Source organism: Colletotrichum paranaense, assembly GCF_030867605.1.
Source record: "Colletotrichum paranaense strain IMI 384185 chromosome Unknown Scaffold_1.1, whole genome shotgun sequence".
NCBI lineage: Eukaryota > Fungi > Ascomycota > Sordariomycetes > Glomerellales > Glomerellaceae > Colletotrichum > Colletotrichum paranaense.
Genome location: NW_026848959.1, coordinates 1,602,587 through 1,627,677, shown reverse-complemented (window position 1 = coordinate 1,627,677; position 25,091 = coordinate 1,602,587). Strand labels below are relative to the sequence as shown.

General features: G+C 51.8%; 10 protein-coding genes across 10 annotated transcripts; 6 read left to right on the top strand and 4 right to left on the bottom strand.

Annotated features, from left to right (window-relative positions):
• Window positions 1-1,017: 1,017 nt before the first annotated feature.
• On the top strand, window positions 1,018-3,025 carry CPAR01_00575 (integral peroxisomal membrane peroxin; the record flags this gene model as incomplete). The annotated part of the gene is made up of 2 exons (XM_060484866.1): window positions 1,018-2,415; window positions 2,489-3,025. The coding sequence occupies 2 exons, from the start codon at window positions 1,018-1,020 to the stop codon at window positions 3,023-3,025; spliced, it is 1,935 nt and encodes a 644-aa protein (XP_060355723.1).
• A 1,593-nt stretch (window positions 3,026-4,618) lies between these two features.
• Window positions 4,619-5,968, top strand: CPAR01_00574 (uncharacterized protein; the record flags this gene model as incomplete). The annotated part of the gene is made up of 3 exons (XM_060484865.1): window positions 4,619-5,118; window positions 5,291-5,545; window positions 5,770-5,968. 3 exons carry the CDS (start codon window positions 4,619-4,621, stop codon window positions 5,966-5,968), a joined length of 954 nt encoding a protein of 317 aa, XP_060355722.1.
• A 1,294-nt stretch (window positions 5,969-7,262) lies between these two features.
• CPAR01_00573 (uncharacterized protein) lies at window positions 7,263-8,089 on the top strand (the record flags this gene model as incomplete). Its single annotated transcript, XM_060484864.1, has 3 exons — window positions 7,263-7,313; window positions 7,368-7,772; window positions 7,859-8,089. The coding sequence occupies 3 exons, from the start codon at window positions 7,263-7,265 to the stop codon at window positions 8,087-8,089; spliced, it is 687 nt and encodes a 228-aa protein (XP_060355721.1).
• Window positions 8,090-8,265: 176 nt separating this feature from the next.
• On the bottom strand, window positions 8,266-10,424 carry CPAR01_00572 (uncharacterized protein; the record flags this gene model as incomplete). The annotated part of the gene is made up of 5 exons (XM_060484863.1): window positions 8,266-8,608; window positions 8,673-9,297; window positions 9,352-9,501; window positions 9,556-9,728; window positions 9,799-10,424. 5 exons carry the CDS (start codon window positions 10,422-10,424, stop codon window positions 8,266-8,268), a joined length of 1,917 nt encoding a protein of 638 aa, XP_060355720.1.
• Window positions 10,425-11,032: 608 nt separating this feature from the next.
• On the bottom strand, window positions 11,033-12,031 carry CPAR01_00571 (uncharacterized protein; the record flags this gene model as incomplete). The annotated part of the gene is made up of 3 exons (XM_060484862.1): window positions 11,033-11,139; window positions 11,199-11,705; window positions 11,755-12,031. 3 exons carry the CDS (start codon window positions 12,029-12,031, stop codon window positions 11,033-11,035), a joined length of 891 nt encoding a protein of 296 aa, XP_060355719.1.
• Window positions 12,032-12,600: 569 nt separating this feature from the next.
• CPAR01_00570 (FAD binding domain-containing protein) lies at window positions 12,601-14,383 on the top strand (the record flags this gene model as incomplete). Its single annotated transcript, XM_060484861.1, has 5 exons — window positions 12,601-12,966; window positions 13,038-13,392; window positions 13,458-13,614; window positions 13,670-13,834; window positions 13,897-14,383. The coding sequence occupies 5 exons, from the start codon at window positions 12,601-12,603 to the stop codon at window positions 14,381-14,383; spliced, it is 1,530 nt and encodes a 509-aa protein (XP_060355718.1).
• Window positions 14,384-14,806: 423 nt separating this feature from the next.
• On the bottom strand, window positions 14,807-17,683 carry CPAR01_00569 (fungal specific transcription factor domain-containing protein; the record flags this gene model as incomplete). Its single annotated transcript, XM_060484860.1, has 7 exons — window positions 14,807-15,048; window positions 15,104-15,325; window positions 15,374-15,849; window positions 16,367-16,994; window positions 17,056-17,285; window positions 17,344-17,444; window positions 17,540-17,683. 7 exons carry the CDS (start codon window positions 17,681-17,683, stop codon window positions 14,807-14,809), a joined length of 2,043 nt encoding a protein of 680 aa, XP_060355717.1.
• A 532-nt stretch (window positions 17,684-18,215) lies between these two features.
• Window positions 18,216-19,374, top strand: CPAR01_00568 (gentisate 1,2-dioxygenase; the record flags this gene model as incomplete). The annotated part of the gene is made up of 3 exons (XM_060484859.1): window positions 18,216-18,483; window positions 18,563-18,997; window positions 19,064-19,374. The coding sequence occupies 3 exons, from the start codon at window positions 18,216-18,218 to the stop codon at window positions 19,372-19,374; spliced, it is 1,014 nt and encodes a 337-aa protein (XP_060355716.1).
• A 405-nt stretch (window positions 19,375-19,779) lies between these two features.
• On the bottom strand, window positions 19,780-21,424 carry CPAR01_00567 (uncharacterized protein; the record flags this gene model as incomplete). Its single annotated transcript, XM_060484858.1, has 3 exons — window positions 19,780-21,039; window positions 21,123-21,302; window positions 21,383-21,424. 3 exons carry the CDS (start codon window positions 21,422-21,424, stop codon window positions 19,780-19,782), a joined length of 1,482 nt encoding a protein of 493 aa, XP_060355715.1.
• Window positions 21,425-23,691: 2,267 nt separating this feature from the next.
• On the top strand, window positions 23,692-24,906 carry CPAR01_00566 (arrestin; the record flags this gene model as incomplete). Its single annotated transcript, XM_060484857.1, has 1 exon — window positions 23,692-24,906. The coding sequence occupies one exon, from the start codon at window positions 23,692-23,694 to the stop codon at window positions 24,904-24,906; it is 1,215 nt and encodes a 404-aa protein (XP_060355714.1).
• Between the last annotated feature and the right edge of the window lie 185 nt (window positions 24,907-25,091).

Sequence of the window (25,091 nt, the reverse complement as noted above, 5' to 3'; positions counted from 1 at the left end):
GACGTTGCCATCCACAGAGTCAGACAATTGCGATCGAACTCGGCTTTGGGAGGACATGCGCATGCCATTGCAGAAAGCCTCGTTCCCTCCGTTCCTCTAACCCTCTTCTTCAACCATCCTGCGACAACCACCGCTGTGCCCTTTCGCTAGCGAATCCCCCCAACCGCCAATACTTGATCCGAGTCGAATCTTGCATTCTACAACCATCGAGCACGACAACGAAGACAAGAAAGACGCGCAGAAGCCGCAGCTGCCCCGAAAGTCTGCGGAAGCAGTGGAGGACCAAAGACATTGATGGCTGCCTTTGTGAGAGAAGAGACCCCCCCCGAATCACCCCCACCCCCGACCCTCGCCCACCACATCCTTGCCCTGTAGTCTGTTCGTCATTACGGAGCAGCCTGCGGATACCCAGACCTTGAAGCGCACCGGCTCCGCCCTGTTCCGCCGTGGCCGAAAAGAGTGACAGCGAAACGGAGGCGGGGATGTTTGAATGTCTACCTCCCGATCTTGTCTATCTGGCCTTGTTCATGGCAGTAACGCTAAGCTGAGCTGAGCTGAGCTGAGCTGAACTGGACTGAGCTTGGGACAGCTGCTGGGAGCAGATGGCACACAGACAAGACTGAAAGAAAAGACACGGTCACGCCCGTCACGGAGCTACCCCGGTTGTCTCTTGTGTCTTTCTCTCTGTCTGTGTCTTTCTGCTCAGCTGCCACTTGCGCTTTGGCATCCTTCAACGCATCAGCCACGTCATAACCTTTCCGCTCATCTACCCTCTCTATCCGTACACTTTGCCTTCTACCTCTCGTTTCTCCTTTCCCACCCAACCTTATCACGCACCGCATTCCACCCCAAATGGCATCCAGTCTGCACACCTCATCCCCCCTCCGGCCTCACTGACGGGCGGCTTGCCACGGCTGCATCCATTTACCTACCCACCTACGCATCCATTCTTTGCATAACCCACAGCCAGGCTAACCATTCCGTCACCTGCTGCAGGATACGCCCTGGCTAGTCCACATGTCGACCCCAAAGGCCCACCGCGGCGCCGATGCCGACTCCGGAAACGATCCCTCCCAGGGCTCCGGCTTCGACGGCAGCCCCTCCGGCGCGCCGCCCACCTACGCGACCTTCTCCCCCGTCACCCTCGCCGCGACCACTCCAAGCCGATCCTCCCGCCAGTCCACCATCATCGTCCATCAGAAATCTCCCCTTCTCCTAGCCACGCCGCCACAGATCACCCGCGCATTAGCATACTCGCATCCCTTTCTCCTGCCCCTCAATAAGCTTGCCGGGCTGTTGACATGGACGACCGACGATCCGTGGGAGAGCTTCCTCCTGCTGGCATCCTTCTGGGCCATTGTCCTTTATGGCGACGTCGTTGTGCGCATGGCGGGGCCGATCTTCATTGTCCTGACATTGATACTGGGGATGTATGGCAGACGCTTCAGTCCGCTGAGCAGTAGTGGGTGGACAGAGCCAGCTTCCAAGGACCCTGGCGGCGCGCAGAACACCGGAGGAGGTGCAGCCGCGGGCAAGGCACAGAAGTCGGCACCCAAGAGCAGCACAACTACGAACACAACAAAGGGTCACCAACGAGGCGAATCAGAGGCAACGAACACAAGGCACCAAAAGACACTGGACGAGATTGTCGAGACACTGAAGGAGTTCACTGGGCGATGTAACCTCTTGCTGGAGCCGCTTCTCGAATTGACCGACTTTCTGAGCACTCAACGAACCCCTACGTCTGCCACAACACGACCAGCCTTGACGACGCTGTTCGTGCGCATTCTGTTCTGTACGCCTTTCTGGATGGCCTTGACGCTCCCACCATTACGCATCATCACAACTCGACGAGTGGCTCTGCTTTTCGGCACCCTGGTGCTTACATGGCATGCTAGATTCCTGCGAGTCGCCCGGACGCTGTTATGGCGCAGCGCCACAATCCGAAGGACGGCAGCCTTGGTCACGGGCTTAACATTCGAGAAGCCTGTCAAGGCCGTTCCTGTCCAGATCACCGCGGCAGAGAATGGCAAAGTGCAGGCCAAGCCGGCAGCATCGGAGCTCACCAAGGCGCTGCGCAAGCAGTCCCACAGGCATGGCAACAATGCCACGAGCAAGGATGCAGGTGTCAAGTTCACCTTTATTATATACGAGAACCAGCGACGATGGGTGGGCTTGGGCTGGACACAGAGCATGTTTGCCTACGAACGGTCGGCATGGACTGATGAACATAATAACCCTGTGCCGTCACGAGACACGTTTGAGCTGCCCGAGGTGGAGGATGGTAGTAACATGCGCTGGCGGTGGGTGGAAAGGAGCAAGTGGAGGGTTGACGGGGTCCCAGACGACGGAACTGAACCCATAGACTATGACGGGGAACCTGGGAAGAATGGATGGATCTACTACGACAACAAGGTGAGCGAGCTCTGACTATTGTAGCTGAGTGAGTGCTGGAGTGTATGTGATGTGACTAACACACGCCGGTCAGTGGCAAAACGGACGCCGCGGCTCGGACGGATGGGGGCGTTGGACACGGCGGAGAAAGTGGTACCGCGACGCCGAGCTTGTGGAGGTTTCGGAGGACGAAATGGCACACGAACTGGACGCCTCACAAGCACCGAGCTCTGCCCGGCCGGGCTCGCCCACAACAGGTCCCCCGGGTCCCGCCTTGACGACGCAGAGGTACAGCACGCTCGAAGAAAAGATGGTTTCCCCCACACACTCGGCGCAAGACCTGACCCTATCAGATAAGGACCTGGAAAGAGAAAAGGACGACACGGCTTCCACTCTCTCGACGAGCTCGGGCGGACGATCATTTTTCAAAGCGCCGTCATTACGACGGAAGGTGACGGATAAGAGCGTCGCCAGCAAAGCCGACAAGGAGCAGGACCGCAGTCGTAGGGCGAGCGAGGCCAAGAGCGAAGAGGAAGCTGCGGCGCTGGGACTCAAGTTGAACCTCGCTTTACAGGGTAAGGAGGGTGGGCAATGGGGAATCGGCGATGAGGCCAGAATGAGCTTGGAGTAAATGGGCGACGACGTCCCCCGGGTTGGCTCAGAATTACGAATGAGTCTTAGTTACTATTGATTCCTGATTGGGACGGCAAGTTACTATACGGTGCGGTACGGTACGGTACGGTACGGCATACTGCACGGGAGGGGTTGGGCATGGACGCGGCGTTTGTCGGCTGTAAAGTATTCATGATTCGACAAGGGAAGAAGAGTACTTGATGTATGATTTGGGGTGATGAGACAGAAAACACACACGTGTTGTATGTGTGTGTATGTGTGTATGTGTTTGCAAGTCTACCAGGCATGGCAGGCCGCAGGCTGCAGCAAGTCACTCACTCACTCACTCTTTTTGGCTTTGACATGTGGTTTGGTTTGATGGGAAGGCGGATGTGCTTCCTATGGGCAAGGTACCTGGCTGCTTGCGCACGGGTGTGACCACAAATATGCGTGATGAAGTGTGTGTTATGTGTTTGTCCATCACTCTGCCTTGGGATGGTTAGGTTATCCGGACTGGTCAGTGGTCACTGGATAGGTGAATATGCGCGTGGTGTCGGCTGGACTGGTGGGAACGAGAAGAGTCCAAAGAGGGCGAACGACGATGAGTGGTGCGCAGGCGAGCTGGGCATCGAGACACGGGGTCTTGCGGGTCCGGGGTAACGGGCCTTTGCTGCGGGGGGTCCGAGAAGGGCAACTTTGCCTAGTACCTGACTGGTGGGAGGTCCAGGCCTTGGGGGGTGGAGGGGCAGGGCAGAAATAAATAGGTAAGAATAGTGTAAGAGGTGCCTCATTAGGTAGGCAGTGAATAGGTAGGGATGAAGGGGAAAAGGGCTGAGGGGGCACGGCACGGGGGGTGGATGGATGATGTGAGATGGAGGGCTCAGGTGCGACGCGGACGGGAATGGTGACGGGGTCAGGTGGTCCGTCGCATGTCGGAAGAAAGGGAGGCCACACAAACCTTTGAAAGGGAGAGAGAGATAGTACCGGTACCTAGGGCCTAGGCAATGCTGGGTAAGTATCCGTAGACTTGTGTAGAAATGTAGGTAATTAGCTTGTAGATAGGCTGGTAGACTTGTGTGAGAGGACAGGAGGAGCCAGCTGAAAAACACAAGAAAAAGGGATACACAGCCCAATGACACCAAGTATCTAATTAAGGGGTTCACGCACATAATTCCGTGATGCCTAAAGTTTCTTGGGGGTTGGAATTTGTCAACGTGTTGTTCCTTGGTTTGTCCACACCCAATTCAAGCTTCTCTCTTTTCTTCTTCATCACTCAACTTTGTTGAACTGAGTTTCTTACACATATTCTCCTCGTCGGGTTGTGCTTCTGATTCAACCTCTGCTTCTTCTACATCTTGTTGCAATTATCCACTCGTCGCCGACTTTACGCAAACCCGTTGTTGAGTGTTATCGAGCACCTATACTCCATCTAATTACCGATCACTCCTCCAAAACTCCAAAATCTACAGGGTAGTTGGAAACGGCGGGCAACTCGCATGTCTACACTGCGTATCCCAACGCTGTTAACCTCGGCACAATCGAACCGGATTGAGCTCATCAGCCTACGTCTACGCCCACATACTACGCATCCACGGTCGCGATACCGATCCCGATGGAAGCCGCATCTCGCCTCGCCTTGATGGCCATCGTCACCCGGGCAGGAAGCCCGCAACAGCAGCTACGGCAACATCTACAGCAGCAGCGCGTGCCAAAGCAGCATCAACAGCAGCAACGAGACGAAAAGGCGGCGTGGAAACATCTTCACCATCCGCTGGTAACAGTCGTCGAGTATGACGTTGAAGCGCAGGCGGGTCTGGGTGCAAGAGAAGCAGCAGCAGCAGCAGGGGAGGGGAAGAGAATGTTGGGGAACCTGGGCCACCACCACTACCACCAGCAGCAGCGTTCCTCGGGACGGGGACGTCGGGGGAGCGCGGGGAGTTCGAGCTCGCGGTCGAGTGACGGGGAGAACGGTGCGATGGCTGCGCGAGGTGGATTGGAGGCCGTTGCGTGGTGGATTCTGATGGGGTTGGAGTTGTGTGTCGTTGGCGGCGTTGAGAGCTGGATCATTTACATGGTCTACAATGCCGGCGGTGATTTTGCGATTTGGAACTGGTGAGTATTCTCTCTTCATATTTTTCTCCATTCTCATTCTCCCCACGAAGCATCGAGTATCATTCGGGGAGCATCGAGTACCTGTCACCCAGTGAGGGTTGGATCTCGATGGAGTCTTGATCTCGTGTCATACAAACAAATCAGGCATAGCTAACGATGACGGCACCCGCAGGTTATCCCAGTTCGCGTCGCCTGCCCTGATGATCCTCCTCAGCGTCTCCCTCTCGGCGGCCCTGCTACGCGGGGTCGGCTGTCTGAACAGGCTTGGGGATTTGGGGTTCCAGGCGGCCGGTCTGGTGCTGGCCACGTTTTGCACCGTCGTAGTGTGCGCTGGTGTGAGTGGTGTTGAGGAGGGGCAGGGGGAGAACGGCGACAGGTTGGAGAAGAAGGGGGTGCGGGTCGTCGTCGGGTTGGCTGTCAAGATGTGGTGAGTATTTCGTTGCCCTTTTTTTTTTGTTTTTCTTTTTTTTTTTGTTTTTCTGTCATTCTCTTATCCCATCACGTGTCGCTTTACGACAATATCTCTGGCTGGTCCGGATCAGTCCGTTGGGAGAAAAGGGATACCTACATGTAGGGATGCATGTAGTTTTGGCCTTGGCTTGGCTCAACACCAGAACCGACATGATGGACTAACGAATTGGGTTTCGCTAGGTTCCTCTTCTTCATTGGCTTCCTGTGTGCCGTGTTCCAGTGGTACAGCGAAGACCGGCAGAGAACAACAACATCTACGACGAACCAGACGCCGCTACTACCAAAGAAGGGGAAGAAGAAGGAGAGGGGCTACGGCACTACCACGGGCGGATTGGCGACCGTCGACGAGACGGTTGAGGGGTTTGTGAGCGACCTATGAGAGGCGCGCGGATGGTCTTCTCCCCTTTTTGCCATTACTGATGATGAATTCTTTTTTCACGAAGAGCATATGCATGATGAGCGCGCGCGCGCGCGCCTACACTACAACTGAGTTCCGCGACATTCCGATACCCCCTTTTTACCCGGTTCCTTTTCATCCGGCCGTGGTACTTCTGCTTTAGCCTACGAGCGGCAACAGCTGTCGTCCTAGATACTGCAATTCTACTGTACTAGAATAGCCTTTTCTTTCGTGTCACTGTCATATATAGCTAGCCTTTTTCTTTGTCAACCTGGTGAGATGAGATTACTCGTATCCATCTTACTGGCTGCTTCGCCGGTTACCTCTGCTCGGCATCAATTGATGTAGGACAGATTATCCCACCCGAATGATAGCTACCTTATGCTGCCGTGATTCGATCGCGTTGGATGCCACGACACATTTACATGTGATAGCTAGCCATGCGACAGCCAGCCAGCTCGTCGATACCAGCGATTGCACTGCATGCGCATCTATACCAATCAGTATAGTAAGCTCACATCTATGTGGCGCGTTGGTATTGGACGACACTCTTTCGCCGATTTTGGCTTTAGTGATGATTGAGGCTCTCGGAAACTTGATACCTGGGCATCGCTGCTCCTTGGGGAGACGAAACGGCAACTTTGAGTTTAATCGGACGGCAGGGCTCGGTTTCGCCGCCGGCGCTTCAAGGGCGATGGAAATAATACTTTTACTGTGTTTCTCGTTTCGTCGGGTTGTATTCCGCCTGCCGAACTCGGTAGTGTTTTCATCATCTCATGATAGCTTTATGGGTCTACGGATTGCTGCCTCTCTGCTCATGAAGCCGTCCATGAAGGTTGCTCGCTCTTCTTCTTGGCTTTTAGTAGACTGCAGTTTGCGGTATCGGTTGAATTAGTTTCCCGTGAGTCGGCTTCCAAGTTCTGAGAGAGAACACTGCTTTGGGCAGTTCGAACAAGCGCAGAGCCTATTGGGCAACATACCGTTGGCCTAGGTGTCAGAGCGAAGCAATCGCGCACTTTAACATGCGCCAGGTTGTCAATCGCGGACCAGCAGGTGGTGGTTCGGCAGAGCATTACTGGTTATCGAATTTAACCTCGTCTGATGATGTTGCCCAAACAATCAAGACGACGTGAGCAACGACCAGCCTCTGACCTTAACGCTACCCCTCTTCGAAACAACGACGTTGATCCTGTCAACTTCAGAAATATGCGCCCCGCGTTAGATAGTCAGTTTGGGGCAAACTTGTCTCCTCCTGACCAGCTCCATCGCATACAGCATGTTGATCTCACTGTCCGTCTCGTTCCCATGGGCCGTCCTGGTCACCGTGGTATGACTCATTGTGCGTGTATCTGGAATACAACGACTAACACTCTCTCGATAGGCATGGGCCTTTGGCCAAGACGCCCCAAGCCCCGGCGCGCCCATCCCGGGCTACGGCATCTTCATCCCACGATGGGAAGTCCCTTCGCCCGACGGCAGCGGCAAGACGCTCTCCTTTCGAGGCACGGTCGAAGAAGTAGCGACCCAGATGCGCGACATGCACCCGAGCTTCGACATTGACGACGAGTTTGGCAAGATTGCCATGCCGGCTATCGGGAAGCGGGCCACCTTTGAGGATAATGACCAAACACTGTGCCACAACTTCAGGGAAGGCAATAGAACGGCTGCACATGTCAGTATCGATGAACTGAGGACCGTTCAGGGGAAGCCTGAGAACGGGGCCGGGCCTGCGAACTGCGGACGGGTTAGTTGTCGGAACGGCACCGCTATCTGGTGGTGCAATGATGTGAGTATCTTGCTTTCCCCTTCTTTGAGGATCTTGTTAGGGTTGGCCTAGCATAATGAAGTGTCTGATACGTTTGTTCGATGCAGGCCAAGAGCACCAAGCAGATAGATTCGTTTGGAGACATTGCCGACGGCGCTCAGCGCGTCTTGTCAAAGTGCAAGGACAAGCTGGATGCCAATCAAGGGCAAGGTATGACTGTCAGCGGTCAGGCTTTCCACAAGGATGGTTGGAATGTTGTTGTCCGAGGCGGAGATAACTGCGATGATGCAGGTGTTATGATGAATCCCAGAGGCTCTCGGAGACTTTTCAAGGCGTAGGCGCCTTGAAACCAGCCGCAGTGTGTGACGTTAGGAGAATATGGGTGTGGCGAATCAAGGACTCCGAGCTGCGGCATATGAGTTACGGACATCGAGAGTTGTAGATTGCCAAGACGAGAGACAGAGTGGCCAAGAAGAATGGATTTTCAAAAACTCGTCATGTCAAGTCATGTTCACTATCTTTTGATGCTCTGAAGAACCCAGTCCTCTCCGTCTCTCCGTAGCCCTCCGGTAATACCTGATGCCCTCAGGTGCGGTAGCCTGCTATCCTTGTTGGGTGTTTCCTCGACATGATCCCCTAGTAGCACACTCTTCTCATCTGGGTGCACTGCCAAGAGTGCCGGGAGAGGCGAGCCCTTGACAATCTCAATGTCTAGACTAGCAGTCTCCACCATGATGATGGCCAAGGTCAGAATCGAGAGTCCGACCTGAGCCGCCAGTAGCGTCAACCAAGGCCACCGGATCGAGACGAATCTCTCCTCCTGCCACGCAGTCCCGCTGACGTTACTGACCAAGAGACTTCACGGCGTTAGCTCGTATTCATGTACGCTCAATAGAAACACAAGATTCCCCGAGTACTTACGCATTCGTGAGGCCACTGGCAATGTTCTCAGTAAGGTTGCGGAGCGTTGTAAACAGGGCGTCATCCAGCTTCTGAGACTCGGTTGTCTCATTGATACCGATTGCAGCTCGCGATAAAGCTGTCCCATAGATTTGGGTCCCGTTCTGAAACATGTATGTACCACCGTCAATGTAGGTCCCCGATAGAGTCGAGTCGAGAATAGCAGCAATCTCAGCAGGTCCCATCCCGTCGGCCACATACTTCTTGCCCGGGTTGTCTGGAGATGTCAAGTATGTCACGTTGCTGGTCATGTTATAAGTCTCCACAAGCACCTCTCCCGTCTGCGGATTCGTGTAGGAAGCGACCTTTTGCGTGACGGGAAGGTTGTCCTGAACTGTGACCCTGTATGTGTTCACACACCAGTGCAGCATGATCTCAGTGGCTCGTAGCCGGGGACCGTTAATCACGAAGAAGTTCCATATCTTGGCTCCCATGGCGTCGGTACCGTTGAATGCTAGACTCGGGCCGCTGGAGATGTTCAAATTGCCATACCCATAGCTTCTCTGTAACTTCAAGCCGTTAGGAAGCGTGGAGTTCGTGCCCATTTCGATGGGGTCGCCATCAGTCTCGAGAAGGTCTGTGACATCTGAAAGAAGTTAGTTTACGAACAAGGGGAAAAGAAGTTTGGCGATGCCCCTACTCTTCATGTCAACGCATACGGCAAGTGAGGTGAAGTCGTCCCAGGTGCAGTTGTTCGATCGGCAACTAGCTTGATAATACGGCATTACCTCGTTAGGTGGGGTGTAAAGACTTCGAGGAATAATCTGGTTGATCGGGAACATAATATCTCCTGCTAAAAGGTCAACTTTGAAAATACATGTATTAATTGGGCTAGATGACGAACTTCGAGAAGGTCCGTTAGCAGTCGCCCAGAAGTACTCATTGTTCCTTCGTGTAAGTGCGGTCTCGTTTCCGGGAATCGCAACCTGACGAGTAGGGTAAGTGACAACGGATTGTGTCAGCGTTGAGGTCGCAATCCCAGAAACCAGTATGACAGCCGAGAGAATTCCAACTAGCCTGTACCATCTCGCCTAATTAGTGCTCTACTATCAAATCACACCAGCTTAGCTTAAGGTGATTCACATACCGGCCCTTCGTCCTGAGAAGCAGCTTCAAGCTGCCCCACGGCCCGCGACTGGCCTCGTCAAAGACCGCAAAATCGCCCAATGGCCTCGGCGACTTGTACCAGTTCCATTTGTACTGCGATAGACTTTCGACGACTGGGAGAACGAACGACGTGCGACAGAATGTGGAGATGAAGGCCACGACGGTGTTGAGCGTCAGACCAAGGGGCCAGTTCGGCAGTGGCTGGTTGTCGTACGACCTCAGTACCGAGATGAGAACAATGATGCATACAACGCTGATCAAGCACCATATGATCTCTGGCCACCACCCTTTCAGGATCTGCCATCGACGTCGCGGAGACCGCCTTGTGTTGTTCCTCGTCTTCTCGGCGCTCGATGTCTTCACCAGCTCGTATTCCGTCTCGCCGCTCGCAAAGGTTGACTTGGAGGGTAGATCTTTTCCAATCTCCGTGCTTCGCGGTTCGTCGGAAGGGCGTGCCGTGGACTCAAGCTCCTGTTCCCAATCGTAGACGTGGGTATGCGCAGATGAGAGCAGCAGGGCCTCGTCGTACCCAAGCGGCGGAACGTACGAGGGGACTGGTTTCCGCCGTACTTGACGCGTCTCGTCATCCTGCCCTCTTGAATCCATCACGAAGGTTTGCCTGCCGCTGTGCCGCTGTCACGCATGCGAAATGTGGGCGTCTCGGGTGTTGTCCTGCGAGCTTATCGGTGTACCAAGATCGAGCTCCTCAGCCTCTCCGTAAAGTTCCATGTTCCGGGGCGGTCTCTTCCCTTTTTTAGATCCGGAAGCCCATGAAAATGCTCGCATTGTCACCGCCACGAAGGGGCGCCTTAGTGTGAATTTGTGTCATAAGCACTACCCCAAGTTGGCGTAGATCACCCAAGCACGGTTTGATCATTCACGCTGCGAAACATCTTTAAAGTAGCTGCCTGGGCAAGCTGACAGGCTAGGTCTTACCCGCCACTCGCTAAGAAATAGCCCGACTAGCGCGGGATTCAGGCCATTTGGAGCTGGCTCTTTGGCAATGAGAGCTTACATTGCTTATTCTCCGTCTTTCTGTGAGTCTGTCGGGCCATCAATGTTTGTGAAACAGTAGCACTGTTAACTTGTGAGCTACTCTAAAGACAGGAAAAGCCCCTCATTCGGACGAATAGCAGCAACATCGAGTTCAATGAGAAACTTATCCTGCCTCTCCGCCTTCAATTAGCCCATTTCCAAGCTAAACCTTGTGAGATCTATGCGAACTTGACGCCGTTCCTTAGCGTCCCAATATTGGTGATAGTGACTTCCATCTTGTTTCCAGGAGCAAGCCATTTTGGGGGCTTGAAACCCGCGCCAACGCCTTTCCATGCCCTTAAGTCAGTATAAGGAACGATCAACGGGTGGGTGCTGGAATCTTACCTCCTGGTGTGCCCGTCATAACGACCGAGCCCTTCTGCAGTGTAGTCCCAGAGGATAGATAGGAAATAATGTAGGCACAATCGAACAGAAGATCATCAACGCCCTCAGTTTGCCTCACTTCGCCATCAACCTTTGTCTCAAGGTGAAGCGATTTGGGGTCCCCAACAAGATCAGGTCGAACGAGACAGGGTCCCAAAGGTGCAAACGTGTCAAATCCCTTGGAGAACCCCCACTGTGGCACGTTCCCTGCAAACGCAGCATCACGTTGGAGTTTCCTTGATGAGATGTCGTTGCCACAAGTGTACGCAGCAACATAATTCAGCGCATCTGACACAGATACATCCTTGGCGTCTTTTCCGATAACAAGACATAACTCGCCTTCGTAGTCGGCCTGGTCATCCTGGCAGATCTTGGGAATGATCACATCTGCGTCATGGTCCAGAACAGTTGTGTTGGGTTTGAAAAAGATGAAAGGGAACGGCGGCGGCTTGCGGCCGGCCTCTCTGACTGAGATCGTGGTAAGTATCTAGCTTATCATGCAGTGCGTTTGACTTACTGTGCGTTGCATAGTTCAGCCCTACACATCGGAGAATAGGCACATCCTCTTGCGCCAAAGGGCCGAGAAGCTTCTTCACTACAACAACCTCATCGGTGACCTTGGTCTTCCCTGAGGTGTCATATATGTCAGAGCCCTCGATAACTCTTGCCTTCAAACTTGTCTCCTCGGTAGTGTTTCCCAGGTCGAATCCCTCATGAGGGAGGATGGGCTCTCCTCGGAGGATTCGCCCATCGCTTGCAGCAAAACGAATGAGTCTCTGCCACGATACCGACATTATGGTGGTTTGGCGAGTAGACGACGTGAGTAAAGGTAGTGTAGAAGTACTTTAGGAAACCTTGTCAATGTATGAACTGAATATCATCTCGCTTTTGTCACCACGATATCACGCCACCCCGAAGGCCCTTCGACTGTTGGCGGTGATGACTGCCGTCACACAAGCCGCTTGATAACGGCATGGAATCGGGGATAGTGACATCTCCCCGCTAAGAGATACACATCGCAGTGACCTTGGGATAATGCATCCGACTTGCGGGACGATTCCGACGACCTCTCGACAGGGCATCGCTGCAGCGCGGAGGTTGTGGGGGAGTCACTGAATGCGGGGATCCGGGGAGTTAAGGCTTAGTTTACCAGGGTGTTCACGACGCTCAATCCACGGCAATGGGCGCGGGACGCATCCGTTACCTGGTCTTGTGGCCACGAAACATTGAAGGACCTCTTTCATATGAACTAAGGGTTTGATCACAAATTCCTAATGAGGTAACACGGTAACGCTTCAAGTTGTAGACGATCTTTCTATCTAGTCTCCGACTCCACATTCCCTCGATTTCAACTTTTTCCAAAATGCCCGCTGCTACCAAAGTAATCCAGCCTGTCTCGCAGGACCTGTTCGTTCGGTCTCACAAGTCACAGAACGAGAATGAGCGGACAAAAGGTCACGTCGGCGATGAGTTGCACAGTAAACAGCATAACGGGCTAGCTGGCCATCGTAAGCCGCTTTCCACGTCTTATCCCTCCAATAGCCTCAACTTTCTTCGAGGCCTGAACTTCGAAAAGGATGGGAAGATATCAGAGAGCAACCCATCAACGCTGATTGCTCTTGATATCCTCATTGTCGGAGCTGGTCTTGGCGGGCTTGCAACCGCAGTTGCTCTGGCGAGAAGTGGCCATCATGTTACTGTCTTGGAACAGGCCGCTCAATTATCAGAGGTAAGCTTGCCTGAAACCCATCCATACGATGTCAATCGGAGCCTCTTGGGCCATCTGACCACTAATTATAGGTTGGCGCCGGCATCCAGATTCCGCCAAACTCCAGCAAGCTCCTTCAAAGATGGGGGGTGATGGATATCATGGCAGAGCAGGCAGTACGGCCTGACGGCATCTCGTTCCGTCGCTGGGAGAATGGCCATCGTATTGGCTTTACTGATCTCTCTGAAACATTTATCGAGCTCTGCGGGGCACCGTACTACGTCGCACATCGTGCTCACCTCCACTCTGCTCTCTATCAGCGGGCCAAGGACCTTGGGGTTGCGGTTCGCTTGGATAGCAGGGTCGCTGGCTATAACCCTCACCTACCAAGTGCGACTCTGGCTAGCGACGAGACTTTTTCAGCTGATCTCATTGTTGCTGCCGATGGTGAGCACCTCCTTCATGTTATCAAATGCGGTCTTGATCTCGGCTAATATCTCCTTGCGACGTAGGCGTCAAGTCGGTAGCTAGAAGTCTGCTTCCCTCCAACCAAGTTGGGGCAACGAACTACACTGGCTTTGCAGTCTACCGAGCCACAGTAGATGTCAGTAAGATGAGAAGGATTCCAGAAATTGCCTGGATCCTTGAGAAGCCTGGATTGCACGTCTGGTGAGTTCGTATACGATCAAGTATGTCAGAGATGGCGGTCTAACATGCTCCATAGGATTGGCGAAGATCGTCACGTCATGACTTACACTATTGCTGCCGGCGAATCCTTCAACATGGTGCTATCTCACAGGGACTCGAGGGATCCTTCAACGTGGGAACAAAAGACTCAAGCCGAAATTCTCGGAGAGATGAGAGCAGAATTCCGGGGTTGGGACTCACAGTATGACCACAGTGCCCGTTTGTTTTCAAAACATATTTGCACAACTTGTTGACATATCGTAGGCTCACCAAGATCATCGAACTGATTGACACCACAATCAAGTGGCCCTTGATGGCTGGCGTCCCGTTGGATAATTGGGTCGCGGATTCCGAGCGTCTTGTTATCCTCGGCGATGCAGCCCATGCAATGCTCCCCTACATGTCGCAGGGGGCAGCCATGGCGGTTGAAGACGGTGCCGCTCTGGCTGTGGCCCTCAACAATATTCAGAATCGTGAACAGCTCGGTCTTGCGCTTCAAGTGTTTCAGGGAGAAAGGAAATCACGCACCTCAATGATGCAGGAGGCCAGCATGGTGAATGCCCTGCTATGGCATTTCAAGGATGGCCCCGAACAGAAGGCTCGAGATGAGGCGATGCGTCCCGAAGTTGAGGGTCGCAAGTTTGCGAGCAGCCCAAATCAGTGGTCCGACCCCCTCACTCAATCGTGGGCTTATGGATACGACGCCGAGGATAGGATGTTGGAGAAATGGAAACAGGAGAGTGAGGCGTAAGAATATTGATATCGATATGATTGCAGGTTCCAATAGATTGTGGAAAGATCTGGTCGATTAGCTAGACTGAGAAAGTTTGAGACGTTAATGTTGGAACCAATTAAGAGGATATGTTACATGGCGTTTCATCTTGCAGACCATCATGGGATACCTCGCAGAAGGTCGTAACAGTTAAGATAGTGGATGAAAAGCTGTTCGTTGAATTGGTCCAAGGAGATAGTACCTGTCCATATCTGTGTCGACGAAATTTAGATGCAAGATGTATTCTCGAAGCATGCCTCGTAAACCTTCCACCAAGATAACTTTCCGTCATGAGCAAAGACTCTTATTCAGCCCTGGAAAATTATAAGTTGGGCAGCTTCGATTATACAACAACAGTTCACTTATTCCTACATGTAGTGACCGAAATCAAGTGTCTAGCGCCTACCAAAATAAGTCCCCTGTAGCAAAATCATCCATCAACTCAGACATGGAGAAGTTTGCACCAGTGTTGGGGAAATCGTTGAAGTTGGGTGGGAGATAGTTCATCAGGGTAGAAAAGGCGTCATCCATTCCGCTATTCGCCGATATATGCGTGCTTTGCGCGTTCTCACCTCCATTCGAGGGAATTGCGTGGCTTGGCCCCATCCCTCCCACTTCACGAGCGATATCGTCCCGACCCGGAGCTTTGCTGAGGTTAGTCTCTGTAGGAATACATTGTAAACAAATTCGATCACGTACTCATTTGCAAGCTTTGAATCATGAAGATCAAGGTCGCAGTGAACTTTGCGCACTTCTCTACCATGGGGTTCTGGATATCCAATCGCGCAATGCAACTGACTGCACTCTTTAGAATATCGTCAAGCCGTATAGCGGTATTTGTATATCCTTGATCAAAAGGCATAGACCCATAGCTATCTTCGACCAGCTTTGTCGCAACAATAGTCAAAGAGGCATTGAAGGCTTTTGTGAGATTAGCTGGCATCCTTCCAGGTAGCAGGCCAAACTTACTGAAGTACAGGCTAAACCACCATGCTCCAAGGAATGAAACGGTAGGCTGGACATCATTCGCAAGTTTGCAGGCTTCAACTAAGCGAATGATAGCTTCCGCTGACCGCAGGCATACTGTTCTACTAAGATGCCACGCCTGTTGCAGCGTGGCTGCTTCCTGGAGAGACTGAGGGCTCCCATCGAATGATTGTAGACAGCGGTCTAGTATTGGGCGATGCGACAGGAGTTGCAAATTATGATACCGAAGTGTCAGTATCACTCGGAACTTCAGTAACATCAACTTCCCCTCAGGGCTGGCGACTTCACTCGGCTCTACAAGTTGCATCGATAGAGGTAAAGATGCCTGCCAATCAGCCAATTTCTGTCCAATCTGTATCACACTAGCCACGGTGTTTGTTAACGGAATGGCAGATATTGACCCGATATTGCTTTCGTATAGATCGTCAATCACGGCGGCGGTCACACCGTAAAGCGTGCTAGGTAGACGGTTATTAGTCAACATTAGGCAAGGGGAGGCTTTGTGGTAGTCAAACATTGATGCGTTCCAAAACATAGTGCTCTCTTCCTCGTTAGACCATCTCGAGATATCGGAAGTTCTTTGATGGGAAATGAAATGTCTTGGCAACGGTGTTCGAATATAGTTTTGCGGAACAATGGGCGGCCGGCCGAAGGTCATACTCAGTGTTCTATATCCCGATAGTTATCTTGTTAGACATAGTTCCTTCGACGGGCTTCTAGATCCACCGAATATGCTACTTGCCTATCGAGTACGACACATCCATACCAAGTGCGTATTCTTATTTCTCTCTCGAGTGGTTCGAATCTTTGAAGAGCCAATTCGGAATGAAACCCTAACTCGAGTGCAGCTTTCACAGCGAGCCCGTGTATTGCCCATGTCTGTATAGAACGTTGGCTGCCTTGAAGGTACTGTGACATCAGGAGCATGGCTTGGACTTGAGAGATTTGAGGTCAGCTAAAGGAACTAGCACGTACTGGGAAGATATAGCAGATACTGAAGACGGAAGGGAAGGGACTGCAGCAGTACCTGCTTCCACGTTGGCCCCTGTCATCATCTCAGTCATAGAGAGGGCTTTGGCGCGCCGGTAATGAACCTCTGAAATTGCCTGTCGATCGCTCAAACCGACACCTGTAGCGTTCATGGTACTCGTTGCCATGGCCAAAACCATGTGCAATAGTGCAAGCCAAGCGGTTTTCGCATTTTGCATGCCCGTTTCTCGGTACTGAGCGTACGCTTTCCAGAAACTTTCTTCGTGTATATAAGGAAATAGGAGACCTGTGTCACGGAAGAATTGGCGCACAAGATTGATGACCTCTTCTTCGGGTGGCAAACGCAATGCCTCGGATGGCTTTTCGAGTTTCCTTGAGTCGAAGGAATCAGTGACTGGTGACTGAGATCTCGAGACAGCCAGGATGTGTTGTTGTGCATGTTTTGCAGGTGTCGAGGATGCATCTCCGCGCTCATCTTTTTGGGTCTTATTCAATAAGTGGTCGAGCGTGCGGCGAATAATTCTCGTGAAGGCAATATTGGATGACGGCCCTGAATGATTGATGATGGAATCAGCAGGTATAAAGAGAACATCGAGGCCCATGGCTGTGAAGCCTAGTTTATTGTGTCATACCGAAATACGCCCAAGACTCGTCTGTGGTAAATTCAATAGTACCAACACCGTCTGTCGCGTCGGGGGTGATGCCCTGCGTGACGCTTCCATCCTCAACATTCAGTGACTCCTCGGGATAGTTGACTTCCGAAATGTCGTCGGTACGGCCAGAAACACTACGTGGAAAGAGGACGTGTTGCTTTCCTTGTAGAAACGAGGCGGGTATAAGTCTTTTCAGCCGACTGATTTCTTCTTCGACATCGGCTAAGCGGTGTTCAACTTGTTCGAGATATCTATTCACAGAGTAAGATAAGTCTTGAAAGACTCTGCTTAAAGTTCCACTAAACATACTGTTTCGGTACCAGCGCATTGCTCCCACCAGAATTGGCTGCGTAGATACATTCGATACCTTGTTCGACGCAAGCGGAGCACTGAGGCCTAACACCATCACACTTTTCGAGAGTGTATTCTGATTAGTCTTCTTGGACAGCCAGTGGCACCTGCTGGGCGGAAAAATCCCGTTCAAGCGAAAACTGCCAAAACTGACTCCCACAGCGTGGTAGTGCTGGTGGGAGTCCGAGAATGTCGCACTCACCCTCGACTTCCGAGCACGGCAGGAGCTGCAAGCAATCGGGATACGCTTCCGCTTCCGAGTCGACGCGCCTGTTGGCCCGAGAGTGTTGTTCTCCATTTCCCGAGGAAAGGCTTCATACAGCTTACGAGTTGTGCGGCACGATAGGGCAGAGACTGGTTGAGGCGGGGATTTAGAGAGAAAGATGATCAAGTCCCCGGTGTAGTTGAAAGGGGAGGGCGGGGAGTTAGGGAAGAGCACCGAACTCTAAGTGCTGTACGCCTAACGCTGAGAGGCTGTGCTACGACAAATCGCGTACGGTTAGCGTTGTGGTTGGTGTCTTTGCTGAGCCTCCGACCATGCTATTTCGGCCAACAGCTTAAATCCCCGAGCGCACCTGTGTTCGTTTTGTAACTCACCGTCACGTTGACAGTATTGACGAAACGCGGTTGGTCTTCCTGCGGGATGAGAGTTCGGCAAACACCCGGAAATCATGTGTTTTTGATCAAGTCATAAACACATCTCGTCAACACTGAAATGTCGCTACTGTATCTAAGCATCATTCAAGAAGAGTAAAAGTAGTCAATCAATACCTTACCACTTCACTCGAGCAACTCAACGTCGTATCATCCTGACAATCCGAGAAATAGCCATGTCTTCAACGACCGTCACAGAAACTTCGCACCAAGCCGAGCCGGCTGAAGACCACACCGCAACGATGTTGCGCGCCGCCGAGGCCAACCACACAAAGCCTTTGTGGCTGCAAATGACCAAACTAAACCCCCCTCTGCCCAATCCACGGTGCACACCCCATCTTTGGAAGTATTCTGAAATTCAACCCACTCTCTTGCAAGCGGGTCAGCTTGTTACCGAAAAGCAAGCTGAGCGTCGGGTGCTTATGCTCGTCAACCCTTCCAGAGGTACGCAGCCTGCACCGATGGAGCTTCAGATCTGTTATTACTTCTAATCATTAGATCTGTTCCTGACTCAGAACCCCAGATGCTCCATTCACGACTGACACTCTTTACGCTGGGCTGCAACTGGTCATGCCCAATGAGACGGCACCGGCGCATCGGCACACGGCTTTTGCTATGCGCTTCATCATTGAGGGCAATGGCGGCTTCACTGCCGTTCATGGAAAGCGCATCCAGATGAACCGGGGAGATGTAATCTTGACCCCCACTTGGAATTGGCATGACCATGGAAAGGATGGCTCTGGCCCGATGATCTGGCTTGACGGCTTAGATTTGCCCAACTTTACCCACTTCCCTGTTCATTTCGTCGAGCATTTCTCATCTCCACGATACCCAGCAGACAATGTTGATACATCCCAGTCGCCCATTGTCTTCCCATGGAGTCGGATGAAAGCAGCACTTGACGCCGAGGAAGGACAATATGCTACACAAAGTTATCTCCGTGCAGATGGATCTGAAGGTACTTAATCCCCGTTCTGCCTCATTATAATTGTTGGAACTTGGACTGACTTGTGCAACGCTCCAGTCAGCAAGGTTTTAGGTGGTCGTGCAGCCCGCTTGACCTCCGGTGCTAAGTCCTCTCTGGTTCAGGAGACCGCATCATCTGTTTATCATGTCGTCGAGGGATCTGGGCGCTCTCGTATCGGTGATACAGAACTTGTTTGGAACAAGGGTGATACCTTCTGCATTCCATCCTGGTATCCTTACCAGCATTTCGCGGACGAGGGTCTGAAGACAGATGTATACCTGTACCGTTTTGATGACATGCCTATGCTGAAAAGTCTGGGATTCTACCGCTCAGGTGACATGGATGTGGAACGTCTCGTGTCGAAGTGAACGATTGTACGCTGGACCATTCACGTGTAGACTAAGTAGGCAAACTGAATGAAACATCTTTTACTGCGGCAAGTGTACTTACCTAGAATTCGGGGTCTAGGACAGAGTTTGCAAACTTACAGACGGTTGATTCTTCGCGCCGGAGCATGATTCACGTACGGTCGCTTGGTGCGAGTGTTTTGTGACAATCATTGATAATGTTAAATCACTCCAAGATATCGTCCATCTCAATTGGTTATAAAACTTTCGAACTCATTATGGATTCTTAATTGTAACAGGGCTCTAGTAGTCGAGAGCCCGAATGTTCTTATTTGCTGCCAGAGAAGAATGATAGACGGGATTCGTACGCTGGCGTTTCTACACCAACTGCACTACCCCTGTCCCGTCTAAGACTACCCTCTCAGTCTAAGCGAGAAATGCAGTCTTGCGAATGACTGTTTCACTAAAGAAGTAGAGGGGGATCACCAATAAGTACACCGCCCAGAGAATCCCCGCCATCGTACCAAACTGAGCGACGGGTCCCGCCTGTGCCATCCAGCTTGTGGCCGCGTAAGAAACTCCGAAGCCGACAGAGTTCTTGATCAAATTCACCAGCACTCCGATGTGGCTTGCTCTAGGTGGCATGGTGTCAACAGCGTACGTCAGTAACACATTCGCCGAGCAAGTCAGACCTGTGGCAAGCATGCCATAGCCAACGCTGACTTGCGCCCACTTCTCCGGTGATGCAAGGCCGTACCCAATGACCAGACATCCAGCTGGGCTGATTAGACCTCCGATAATCACAGCAGGCAATCTCGAAGCTGGATCTTGTTTTCCACCATTGCGACGTGTATCTCGGTTGAATAGGTAATCAGCCAATGCGCCTCCGATCGGAAGACCAATCAGAAGACCGACTAATGGGCCAACACTAAGCAGACCGACGTCTCGGGCGCCCCAGAGTAGAGGCGGGGGACTGTATACCACCGAGAGCAAGATAGATACCAGAACGGTCCAGCCAATGGTGAGACCAAAGACCAAAGTTGTGACAATAACCTGGGGCGCGCCTAGAAGTTGAAGAGGCTGGAAGAGGCTTGAGGCGGCGAGCTTCCAGTCCATGTCGACACATGCTGTTGAGAAAGAGCGCAGTCTCCATTGTTTTCCGAGTTTCCTGGGCCCTGGAAAGCCTTGCTGGTTGGCGTTTTCAACTTCGGCGTAGGTAGGGCTCAAGGGCAGACCTTTGGGGTTATCTTCAGTAATAACGGGGTTGAGCTCAACTTCAGCCGTCTTTGGCGAGTCCGCGCGTGTTTCCGGGAGCATGATCAGTGATCCGACAAATGTGATGAAGATCAGAACCGAGAGGATACGGAAGTACCATCTCCAATCTCCAGTACCATCCGCGACAAGACCGGAAATGATCGGTCCGACAGATGAGCCCGCAGCAAGGAGTCCAACGTAGACAACCATTGCGCTTGCTAATTGCTTGTTTGGGAATGCCTCTTCAACGAAGCTAGGCCCCAATGCCTCAACAAGCCCGCCAGCGAGCCCGCCGAGAATCCTTGAAGTTCGCAGGTTATTGAATGTTGTTGCTTCCCCTGACCAAAGGCAGAAGACAAAGAACATGACAAGCGATATCAGAATCGTGTATCGTTTACCGATGAGAGATGCGGCAGGGAGGGCGAAGATGTTCTAGAGTTGAAGGTCAGTTAGTTCGTGTCTCTCAAGAAACATATATCAAAACGGTGAATGTTCTCATTTTAAATCAGGCTTACCGAGAGGCCAAGAGTCAAAAGCACATAGGTAGAGAGCTGGGAGGCCTCTTCCGAAGTGCAATGAAGCTCTGCAATAATGCGCGAAAACAGCGGAGGAGCGCCTGCAGCAAAGGCATTTCCCAAAAGGTTGTAGAAGCTAACGTTCAGGAGAATCCAGATTCTCCACGAAAGTGGCCATCCCTATCGAGTAGTTAGAGATTAGTCTTCAAAGCCTATGATATTGTGACATCCTTGAACTTGAGGACACCGGCAACACTTACCAAGACGCTCGACTCCATCGCGGAATCATTCGATGTCGACATGTCTGCTGATTTTGGACGTACGATATGAGTTGAGTTTTCAAAGTCTAGTTCGATAATCTAGACAAATGCATACACGAGTTTTCGCAATTTCCGCTCAACACCGGCTCCGCCTTGTCCTATCTACTCCAGCCCACCCCTTTACAGATCACGTCTTTCATTACAAGACCAACTTTACCAACGCGTAGCGTGCCATTGGTCTAGCGAGTCATTCGGGGAGATAAACCTAAGGGTATGCGTCCGCGGAGAACTGTCATAACCCCGGATACTACCCCGCATCCGCAGCGGCCCGCGTCCATACTGGAGACCGGGTGACGATGGTCTGCTTCCATGATCTCGGGGTCAAGCGGGGGAAGCGGGTCTTGTCAGAGACTCGCCGCGCGCAGTATGAAGCATATATCAAGGACTGACGTTGACTCAGGCTAAGCATTGCGACACAGCCGTGTCTGGCACGTCGGCCGATTGAGTCAGTTGGTCGCTCGTTAGCAAATCCAAACACCACCAAGGCTATGCTGAGCGATGGCGCGTTACCAGAAAGCTTGTTAACTATGAATCAGTAATAGGTACATCAATTTAAGATCTCATCGTCATGCTTTGCTGGAACGCGAGCCTGACAAGTATCAGGATCTCCTATCTCCGCGATGAAGCGGAGTCACAATATTAACATGGCTTGGTTGCAGTATTGAGGTGCTCCTACATTTTGAAGCCCAGAGTCTCAATGGAACTTACCTGTACGTAGCCTGGAACTTCTTTATTCATCCTTTTCCAATCCATCAGCCCCCATCAGAAAGCGGTAAGTAAAAGGGCATCTTAAAGTCAAGATAACTTTATTGAGTCGAATTGGTCGAGGATTCCTAGTAATTGGGGACAAATCGACAATATTGCAAAAGTTAGACGCTTCTAGCCGCCAAATGGGTTCTTTTCCCTCTTCACTGAGAACTTGATCCTTTAGCTTATCACGAAATGGCAAAGAGAAAGTTAGGCAACGAATTGGGTTTCATCGCAGAGGAATCGATGTGAGGTATGACAAAAGGATTCAGGTAGCAGTTCCTGAACGGTTTCAAGCTTGAATGCATGAGTTGACGCTTCTATGGCTTAATGTACCTCTCTTCAATGATAGTAATTCAAACTGACCTCAACCATGTTCAATGATTTCTTGTCTAATGTATTTTACACACCACCAGGTTCATCCTAGAGTCAAGGAACAGACCGATTATTATGTTGAGTATTCTGAGACTTGATGAGGCATCACATGGTGAGCTAGCAGGCTTGGTAGGGAAAGCTGCTGTGGAGAATATGAAGACTCTGATAGAGAGTATCGAGGATTGGGTGTTAGAAATCTGGTAGTTCGATGGTAATTATGAGTGGTGAAATATGAATGATGGCAGTTTTTCTTGTATCATAATGGGACCAGTTGAGTGTGAGGATTGAAAAGGTTCTACTACAGTATGTCCTGCATTTGCTCTCAAACAAGAGGCATCTCCCGCCAGGAAGACGCTTCCTTATTTCCTCAGCTGTCCCTGGATGTCCAAGGGATGAAAGTTTGATCATGAGCATCATGAACCTCATCGGAACAGCCTGCCACTTTTGAAATTCTTACGGCTGCTTTAGGCGAGCAGCTTTTCGAGTCTCACGCAAGTTGCAGGTCATCCCGAGGAACGCCATGATTGCAGCCAATCAAGTGATGAACGGTCCAAGGCCTTTCCTGGGGCTCTGGGGAAAGTCCAGCTCAAAGCGCCAACGCTAGCCGTGATAACGAAATTTGCAATCATTTATGCAATGTGAGTTTTCGTTACGTTTCCTTTCCGCTAAAGTAGAAAATAGCCGGGGCCCCTCTTTCGGGGTTTATCTCGGCTAACCGCTAACGTTAAGAAGAAGCGGTAGCTAGCACGACCGAAGCGGGGCCCGACCGTGTACGTTGAGCGGTGCCGAGATGTGGGGCTCCGGAGGCCACGACTCGGTATCGTGACCGTGTACGTTAGGAAGAGCCGGGTCGGAGTCAAAGAAATGCGCCGGACAAGAAAACTTTGCTGCCGCTAGTTCTCAGGGCCTGGACTGAATCAAGAAGACTATGTCCGTTCTTACGCTGGCCAATTTGGTGTATAAGTAGCCACCTTCCCCTCTTTCTTGGGTGAATTTGGGGTTTCTTCCTATCTCATCCATCTGATCTTTGCCCTTCAAATAGTTGATATCAACCTCAACATTATATGTGCCATAAAAGTATATCAATTTCACATACTCCTCTTTTGTACCATCTACTCAAGACCACAATGTGGTCTGCGGCCTCCACGATGCCTCTCGAGATCAACATTGACGATCACTACTCGTCCAAGATCTATACCAGCGGCTCTCACATCACAGGCACCGTATCTGTCTGTCCAGACAGCCGTACTCCCTTTCACTGCATCCAAATCGCTCTCATGGGCACCTCTCACACTCGGGTCGACATGCTACCCGTCCCCAAGATCACCACCGACGTGTTCCTCAACCTAGACATGCCCATTACGAAGACATCCTATCCGCAAGGACGGGTCTTTGCGGCAGGAGAAACCCAAACTATCCCATTCAACTTCACCATACCACGAGAACTACGCAAAGATGCCTGTGAGGCTGCTTCAGGCGATCACTCCCACGATCAACACATGCGACTGCCTCCAACAATGGGTGGTTGGGGCAAAGACGACATGTCACCCACGATGGCTCAAGTCGAGTACAAGATAGTTGCTCGACTGCTTCGCAAGAGATCCTCCAGCCCAAAAGATACTACTGAGGTCAGTCAGCGGATCATGGTCCTCCCAGCCTTTGCCGAAGACCCACCCCTGAACATCAACAACCACGATGCACGATACACGCTATCCAGGACCAAGTCCGTCCGCAGAAGTCTTCTTTCTACACAGAAGGATCGCATCTTTATCAATGCGCTTCAGCCTGAAGCAGTCTACATCAGCATCGGCGGCCATCAGCTCCCCGACTCTCACGCCTCCGTAACACTGGACCTAAGCTTTGAATCCAACTCCTCATTCTCATTCCCACCGGAAGTCACTCTGGGCCACGTCAAGCTAGACACTCAGACGTGGTTCACAGGAACCCCCATGAAGATGTCGCCCGACCTAGGAAACCCCCGCGAGGCGGCTGGACTGCGCCATGAGCTGCGGTACTCTACCCAAACCAAGCTCCCTACGACAGACACGGGAGTCATCCTATGGCACAAGGACGACCAGGCAGAAAACTGCAAGATGTTCTCCTGGCGATCAAGAACCAAGGTTCCTATCCGCCTCCCTACGGCACATAAGATGTTCCTGCCCACTTTCTTCAACTGTTTCATTGCTCGAAGCTACATCTTGCGCATGTCTGTCAATTTCAACGGCTCCAAGACCAATCTTTCTGTTCCGCTGCAGATCGCGTCGCAGTCGCTCTACCCTCAAGTGATGGAGCCAGAGGTGGAGGACCTGCCATCCTTTGACGCATCTCTTGCTTGGAGATGACGGAGTGTAGCCGAATCTGTCTCTTTTCCTACGTCTACTTGTTATCTTTTCCGAGAATTGTAGGAGGCGCACTCATATCTGCTGGGTGATTGTACAAGCTCTTCCACGGAAGGCTGCCAAATGATTGGGATGTGGCGTTACACGTGGATGATCAAGGTTGCCTGCTTTGGTATTTGTTTCCCTTC